The sequence below is a fragment of the Heloderma suspectum genome, chromosome 9 (genome assembly GCF_057233095.1).
Source record: "Heloderma suspectum isolate Gila_16-S chromosome 9, 16-S_ref, whole genome shotgun sequence".
Classification (NCBI taxonomy): domain Eukaryota; kingdom Metazoa; phylum Chordata; class Lepidosauria; order Squamata; family Helodermatidae; genus Heloderma; species Heloderma suspectum.
This window is the reverse complement of record NC_139466.1, coordinates 2,693,493-2,701,636: the sequence shown is the minus strand read 5'-3', so window position 1 is coordinate 2,701,636 and position 8,144 is coordinate 2,693,493. Positions and strand designations below refer to the sequence as shown.

Sequence of the window (8,144 nt, the reverse complement as noted above, 5' to 3'; positions counted from 1 at the left end):
CACTGGGTATGTAAAAAGGCCCTGTTGCCTGCCCACTTGAGAATCGTGGGCCCACAACAGAAGGAAACCCCAACTCCTTCTCCCACCCCACCTGGCGATTCTTCTTGGCCCAAGGGCCAAATACTTTTGGGCAGAAGTGGCAATCAGTCCAGAGAATTGCAAGGAGAGATGCTTATCACATGGCCAATGATCGCAGCGGTGGGGTTTTTCCCTCCCTCCCCTCAGGCATGTTACTATGGGCTACAGCAGATGTCAGAAGAACAGTTTATTTAGATATTGTTTTAATAAAAAAGGAAATCAAGCACACACCAATAAATTGGCTACAATTACCATATAGGAGAAGCAAATAACCCTCCAAACACCACAGGCCACGTTCTCTTACAACAGCACTTGCGCTTCCTTGGATCTCTGCATCGAGACTGGTAAAACAGGCACAAGAACCCAGAGCCTGCCATCCAAATTAATCAGAATGTGGTCAAGGACGAGGGAAAGGTCACTGGGGCACAAGGGGCTGAAGACTGCAGTTTGCAAAGACCTCTACCAAGCATCCAACTTGCTCCCTTTTACCCAACGGTCCAAGGAGAATCCTGCCCCCCTTGTCTCCTCCATTTCCCACCCCTCTCCTAAACCTAAGAAACTGTCAATAGATCACTGTTAGTTTGTCTTCTGCATCTGAACAATCTTGCCAAAGCCGCCTCTCCCCACATCGTAGTCCGTCCGGTACTCGTCTCGTACCTGGAAGGGAAAAAATGAGACAAATCTCTTATGGCAACCAAAATACAGGGAATCGTGGTTGGGTGCATGTGAAGTCAAGGGGGGAAAGGGTGTGTGCTTGTCTTAAGAGACATCACTTCACCAAAGTAAAGACAAAGATCACCAGATGGATGATGTCCTGTGGGGGACGGGGTTAGGGGGGTCAGGGTGCTAGTTGGCTTTGCTTTATAAACCACCATAATTTGGTGTCCCTGGAGATGTTCCTGCAGAGCATAGGCCTAGCTATTTGGCTGGAAGAAGCAGGTGACACAACCATGCAATTTTACTTTTCTCATCTCTGCTGCAGCCTCCAACTCTGGTCTCAACCAATTCTGACAGAACCATTTCTGACAATGATAGAGCCTCACCCTGCTCTTGCAGGACACTTGCCAGCCAATCCCATCCTGAGAACCTGGAGTTGGAAATGAGGCAGCACACATATCCAGATGAAGTCAGACCAAACCCACTGTAACAGCTAAAATCACAAAGCCTAAAAGAAAAGCTTAACCCAGGCCAGCCAAAGCCAATTCAAACAAACTCCAGAAGAATAGTTTTGGTAGCTCAAGCGAGAGTCCTGCAGTGCCATCCCAACTAACAAACTCTAATAAAGCTGCTGGAGCACACTGCGACAGATGCAAGAATAAATTACGTTCCTGCCCCAAACATGTTAGGCTTTAAGGTGCTACAGAAATCTTGGCAGGTATAGCCTAAAATAAACAAACTTTGCAATGCTTCTGGAAAACACTACGAATTGCTGTGAACTGCCCAGACAGCTTTGGCTATTGGGCAGTATAGAAATAAAATAAGAAGAAAGCAGCTCAGGTGAGTTTCCCGGCAACAGGAGTTGTGTCTGTGGGGCAAGAATGCCTCTTTATGTCTTTGCCACCTGCACTCTTGGATGATCTGGAGCACACAGACCATCTCTGCCTTCTCATGAAACCAGGCCCCACGCTTCCAGTTACTACAGTCCAGCCTTCCCCAACTTGATGTCCTCCAGATGCTGACTAGGGGTTTCTGGGACTTGTAGTCTAACACATCTGGAGGGGACCAGATTGAGGAAGGCTGCACTATAGTCCTTCTGCGGGTGGGGCTTTGGTGCAGAGCCTCCACTTCATGCCAGATCTGCACATTGAGCAAACCCCTACCTGGCCCCCCGTTTTTCCACGGCCAAACTGTCGCCCCTCCTTGAACCCTGCATCCCAGTCTGTCCGGATGATGCGGTCGTCCAGCCGGGTTCCATTGATGAACCGCATAGAATGCTCCGCTTCTGCTCTTGTGTAGTATCTGGAATTTTACTTTAAGGAAAACTCATGGGATCGGTTACGAGAATCATGGTCACAGTCTGAGGAAGAGGCAAGAGGGGAACTGAAGTCCAATAGTTCACCTCCACTCCAAGTTCAATTATCAGATAACATCCTAGTGCTATCCAAAGTGGAGAAATAGGATTGTATGACCTGAGACATGGTTAGCACTGAACAGGTCTTTTAGCCCGCTTGATGGGAAATTCCCTGCGCCACACTTTAGGGACTGAAGTTCAGGGGCAGAGCACAGACGCTGCATGCAGAAAGTCTTGGGCCCATCTCCAGCATCTCCAGTTAAAAGGATCAAGTAGCAGAGATGTGAAATGCTTCTGCCTGAAACCTTGGAGAGCTGCTGCCAGGTAGGACGGACAACACTGGGCCACGTGGATCAACGGTCTGATTCAGGCTGAGGCTACTTCATGCGTTCAGAGAAGCCATTCTGTCACCTGAAAAGTGGGATACAATCGCAATAAAGAAATAGATGCAAGCATAACAAAAGATGCAAAATACATGATTAGGACTGCTATGTGGTAGATTTTCCTTCTCCATGACATGCTAGTTGTATACATGCAGGGAGGGATTTTGTTTGTTTGTTTTTAAATACAGGAGATAAGTATGCACACATTCAGTCCCACACCTGGTTCAGCCCAGCAATACAGACATCCCGGGAGGCTGCCAACAGTGCAGCCCAGCTCTGTTACACTACAGTCAACAAGACCACAGCTTGGGGCATTGCCTGCAACTGCAAACACAGGCCAAGGATACTCCACAAAACAGAAGCCACAGGGGGTTTTCTTCACTTTGTCCAGCCCCATGACTATACGTTTGACATCCCCACACTTGGAGAAGAGCTCATGGATTTGCTCCTCTGTGGTGTAGAAGGACAGGTTGCCCACATAAAGTGTGCAGGAGTTCTTCAGGGCTTTCTCCTGCAGGTAACAGCTCCCCTGGAAAAAGGATACAGAAAGGGGTGAGTTTCACAGGCCTACCCAGATATTCCTATTTCCACCATTTGGCACCAATAGGTGTTAGACGCTGTACAAACTCGAAGACTTACATGGGCCATACCCAAGGGCTTAAAGACAAAATGGACAAAATAAAGGTGGAGGAAGATATCTAGGTATGACCATTATTTTATTTTAAAGGTTTATTTATTTTATTTTATTTATTATTAAATTTATTAATCGCCCATCTGGCTGGTCACCCAGCCACTCTGGGCGATGTACAACATACAATAAAACAGTTTAAAACAATAAAATTCTACAGTAAAAACATTGTCTAAAATACCCTAACCCACCCCAAATGCCTGCCTGAACAACCACGTTTTTAATGCACGACGGAAGCTCATTAGAGAGGGGGCATGGCAGAGTTCCCTAGGGAGGGAGTTCCACAGAGTGGGGGCCACCACAGAAAAGGCCCTCTCCCTCGTCCCCACCAGTCTAGCTGTCCTGGCTGATGGGACAGAGAGAAGGCCATCCGAGGCTGATCTTGTTAAGCGGCCTGTCTGGTGCTGCTGGAGGCACTCCTTAAGATAGCCTGGGCCGGAACCATATAGGGTTTTAAAGGTCAAAACCAACACCTTGAATTTGGCCCGGAAAACAACTGGTAACCAGTGCAACTCCTTCAGCACTGGAGTGATGTGATCTTGCCAGCGGCTGCCTTTAATCAGGCGAGCCGCCGCGTTCTGTACCAGCTGCAGCTTCCGAACCGTCTTCAAGGGTAACCCCATGTAGAGCGCATTACAGTAGTCTAAACGAGAGGAGACCAGGGGATGTACTACCGATGGGAGCAGATGGTTGGGAAGGAAGGGGCGCAGCCGCCGTATCAGATGGGAGTTGATACAGCGCTGTCCGGCTCACAGCTGACACCTGAGCCTCCATGGACAGCTGGGAGTCCAAAATGACCCCCAGGCTGCGGACCTGGTCTTTCAAGGGTAGCCGTACCCCATTCAACACCAGGTCAACATCCCCCAGCCTCCTCTTGTCTCCCACCAAAAGTACCTCGGTCTTGTCAGGGTTCAGCTTCAACTTATTCCTCCCCATCCAGCCACTCACCGTCTCCAGACATTTGGACGGCCAACCTTGGTGAAGATTTAAACGAGAAGTAGAGCTGCGTGTCATCCGCATGTTGATGACACCGCACCCCAAACCTCCTGATGATAGCCCCCAGCGGCTTCACATAGATATTAAATAGCATCGGGGAGAGGATGGAACCCTGTGGCACCCCACAAGTGAGTGGCCACGGGTCCGAAACCTCCTCTCCCAGTGCTACCCTCTGGTACCTGCCGGAGAGGAAGGACCGGAACCACCACAATACGGTGTCTCCAATGCCCAACCCCTCCAGGCGGTCCAGGAGGATACCGTGGTCAATGGTATCAAAAGCCCATCAGCTTTTATATACTGCCCATCAGCTTCCAGGCCAGTTTACAAACAAAATAGAACACAAAAATAAAATATAATGTGTTAAAAGAAAAATAGATGAAAAGGCCTGGGAGAATAAAACCATCTTTGCCGAGTGCCAAAAGAATAACACCGTTGGCACCAAACAGGTCTCTGAGGAAAGAATTCCACAAACTTGGCACCATGACTGAGAATGCTCTCTCTCTCTCTTCCTGATCACCACCCACCTTACCTCAGATGCTGTGGACACTTGGAGGAGCACCTCATCAATGCATGGGAGCAGGAGGTCCTAAGCTGTATAGGGCTTTAAAAGTAAGCACCATCATTTTGAGGTGTGCTCAAAGGTGTGGTCAACTTTGGAAGACCCCAAATGCCACACAATGCCACACAGAACTGGAGCCACCTCTTCCACAAAGTTTGCATCCCACCACTACAGGGACTGGGACGTAACATAATTCAGAGGTACTGTACTAGCAAGGTTGGATGTGCCAGTGTTTCCAAATTAAAATCTCAACTGCCTCTGGTCACCTACAAATTTGAAATAATTATTCAGACCAACACAGGGGGGTTAAAGTCTAACTCCCCCCAAACTATGCTAATTTCGCCAGTAAACTTAAATCACTGGCACTTGGGAATATGAACAAATCTTCCCTGTCCAGTTTCAGCAATATCCTGTAGGAGTATGTTGATCTAGATTAATATAGTTGTGCTACTTTAATTAAATACCACACACACACTCACACACATACCCTATATATAGATTCCAACTAGGCTGACCATACATACTGTTTTAAATGGGACAGTACCATTTTTTTCATATTTCCCGACTGTCCCGTCGTTTTAATATAAATGTCAATTTTGTCCCGTTTTTAATTTTTTGTAAAAAAACTGAACGCATTTCTCATAAGGCTCTATGCTAATCAAGGCGTGCAGTAAAACTACTAGTGTGACGAAAGAGGAAGTTCCATTTCCTTTGTCCAGTCAGGGCCAGGCTTCTTGAGCTAGCGATGATCAGATGCCTCCCTGTTGCTTGTCTGCAGTGGCGGGGAATTCAAGAGGCAGTCGCTAAGCCCCATTCAGCATATGGGAGCCAGGAGGGTGAGTCTTACTGTTATTTCTACCATCATTCCGCCCATAGAGATTCTTTCTGCCCTACATTCAGTTTGATTCAGACTTTTCAGACTCATATTTCGGTTCAACGGGCTGTTAGCTATTTTTTTATTACAGCGAACTCCCCGGTGGGACATTAGCATATACCAGATTGTGATAGTGGTCAGGGTGTTCGTTCCTTTTTTTTCTTTTTGGTGTATGTTTATGATTTTTTGCAGTCTGGCCACTGCAGTCCTGCATTAGTGTTCAGTGTGGTATGCCATACAGATTTGTTTACTGCTCATGTGATATTTTATAAGTATTTTATATATGTATATTTATGAGGTTTTTTTGTGTGTATATGCAATAAATTAGTGTTATTCATTTGCACCCCTTTCCATGTTCTTTTGCAGTGAGTTTAGGTTTTTTTTAGGTCTCTTACAGCCTGAGAGACCACAAAGGGAGCTGCAGTTGTTTTGTTATATTGTGGTTTTTCATGAATATGGAACATTACATAACCCCATCCTGTTTTTGTCATCCCTATATCCCGTTTTTGTCTCAAGGAAATATGGTCAGCCTAAACATAACCTACATAAAGGATACTCCAGTCAGATTTGGGTAGGGCTACCTGTACATTTAATACGTGCATTGTGCCGATGTCTACCTGGCCCATGTCACAGTGGCAGCACATAGCCCTCTTTTTGGGTTCAGGAGGTAGCTTTGCCCCTCCGGGTTTAGATCTTTCCTCTACTCAGTAAGGAAATACTTGTCCAGATCTACAGCCCTCTCTCTTTCTCAAATGCCTGGAAGCCATTTCATACGATCCCTGTCACCAAAGGGCTTGCAGCAGTCAGACCAGGGAGGAAGCGGAGGCCCCCTGCTACCTACAGCGGGGGCGCCCCGCCCCCACTTCTCAGACCTCTTTCGCCCCAGCCCCCCTTGCGGGCCCTCTCCACTCTAGTCAGGCCACCATTCGTTTTCGAATGTTCCGCTGGCCCAAAGAGCAAAATTCCCTTGAGCATGGGCAGAGTGCTTCTCTGCTGAACGGAACACATAGGCGCAAGGGCCTCTGGGCATGTGCAAGAGGGCCTCTGAGTCTCAGGGAGCCCGACCGAGCCCCCGAAAATGACCTGAGAAGCGGGAGCGCCTCCGAGCACGTACGTAGTGAGCCTCCAACCTTGAAGTGCTGGTCCCGATAGTGGCTAATCTCGCAATACGAGTCGCTATTGAGGCCGGTCAGCGTCGTGCTCACGATCCCCGACATCTTGGGCGGGCGGTGATGACGTCTCTAGCCTTTTACTAGCCGCCAGACGTGGCCCAGCAGAGCCAATTGGTTTCAATACCTGCCACTCAGGGTACGCCCCACCTTTCCACCGCTAGGCACCTGGCGGCCTCATTGGACGCTGTGGTATACGTCTTTCCTAGGGGAAAGAAACCAATCACTGAGAGCTTCGGCTATTGGGCGGTATAGAAATGAAATAAATAAATAAATAAATAAATCACTGGTCCGTCCTCGGCGCGGGGCGGACTGTCTTGCCGCTGCGAATACTGGGAATTGTAGTTTTGTTTTGTTTTGTTTTGTTTTTCCCCCCCTCGGTCTTTACCGTTCTCGTCATGTCGCCTGAAAAGGACAGATTCCCAGCTCGCCCCGCTGGCGAAAAGGAAAGGGGGCGGGGCGAAGTTTGGGCGGGAGTTTTTAGCCCTGTCAGAGCGCAGCGTATTCCCCTCAGCTTCCCTCAGGCGTCGGTATCTCTGCTTGCTTGAAGGACTTCCAGTTGATGCTGCTTTCAATTTAAAAGTGTAATTTAGCTTAAAAAAACAATATCCTACGCTTCTTCTCAAAAAGGAAACGGAAACAGGTTAAATGACATTAAAAATACGTAGAAAATAAAGTTATGTAAAACAGTGACTTAACACCTAATTAAGGCTTTTTTTTTTTAAGTCTCAACATAAAATGATTTCAGTCAGCAAGAAGGAATTTATATACCATTTCCCCAAAACTTCCCAACGAGGAGGCTTGGTGATGGGCCTGGGGAAGCATATGCTCAGGTCACACTCCTGGTTTGGGGATTTTATTGAAAGATTTCTGTCCTGCTTTTCACCTCACGCCCCAAACAGATCACAGTCACAGTTTAAGGGCACAATCCTATGCATGTTTAGGCAGGAATAATGTCCTACAATTCCCAGCATGCCCCAGCCAGCATGGCTGACTGGAGGGATGCTGGGAGTTGAAGGACTTCTTTTTGTCTAAACATGCAAAGGATTGCGCCCTAAAACATAATTCAAAATTGGCTTCTTTACAGGGGAAAGGCAGGAAGCAATGCAATAAGAACTTGTAGAGTGGGATAACTGAGGAATATAAGCTAAAACAAGATATGTGAAATAAGGTAATAAAATGTTCCTTTTTTTTTAAGGATTTTTTCTACATTGGAGAAATCAAGGGAGGAAAGCCCATCATGGAAATAACAGGTACATACAATCTTTGCATAACCAGAAGCTTGAGCCCAGATTGAGAGATAAGCGTTTGAGCAGTATCCACTGCTTCTCTGTGCTGGTGCTCTTCCATAGTTGCCATTCAGATTTCACCAGTGGATTGCACCTG

At 47.3% G+C, this 8,144-nt stretch overlaps 2 protein-coding genes across 5 annotated transcripts in view; one reads left to right on the top strand and one right to left on the bottom strand.

Moving 5' to 3' along the window:
• Window positions 1-252: 252 nt before the first annotated feature.
• NCBP2 (nuclear cap binding protein subunit 2) lies at window positions 253-6,813 on the bottom strand. Of its 4 annotated transcripts, none has more exons than XR_014784791.1 (4): window positions 6,720-6,813; window positions 2,692-3,001; window positions 1,899-2,500; window positions 253-735 (listed from the first exon to the last, which is right to left on the bottom strand). XR_014784791.1 is itself a non-coding variant. In XM_084813526.1 (4 exons), the coding sequence occupies exons 1-4, from the start codon at window positions 6,804-6,806 to the stop codon at window positions 655-657; spliced, it is 489 nt and encodes a 162-aa protein (XP_084669652.1). In that variant the 5' UTR covers window positions 6,807-6,813; the 3' UTR covers window positions 253-654. The 4 variants fall into 4 exon arrangements, 3 of the variants coding, with proteins under 3 accessions (XP_084669652.1, XP_084669651.1, XP_084669654.1); XM_084813526.1 differs by having other exon boundaries at window positions 1,899-2,037; window positions 2,820-3,001; XM_084813525.1 differs by lacking the exon at window positions 6,720-6,813 and adding an exon at window positions 4,055-4,262 and having other exon boundaries at window positions 1,899-2,037; window positions 2,820-3,001.
• A 406-nt stretch (window positions 6,814-7,219) lies between these two features.
• TEX11 (testis expressed 11) overlaps window positions 7,220-8,144 on the top strand; it is a 37,296-nt gene continuing 36,371 nt past the window's right edge. Inside the window, exons 1-2 of the mRNA XM_084813509.1 lie at window positions 7,220-7,401; window positions 7,957-8,011. Of these exons, the coding sequence (XP_084669635.1) occupies window positions 7,999-8,011 (13 nt within the window). The 5' untranslated portion in view covers window positions 7,220-7,401; window positions 7,957-7,998. The remainder of the gene's footprint in view (window positions 7,402-7,956; window positions 8,012-8,144) is intronic.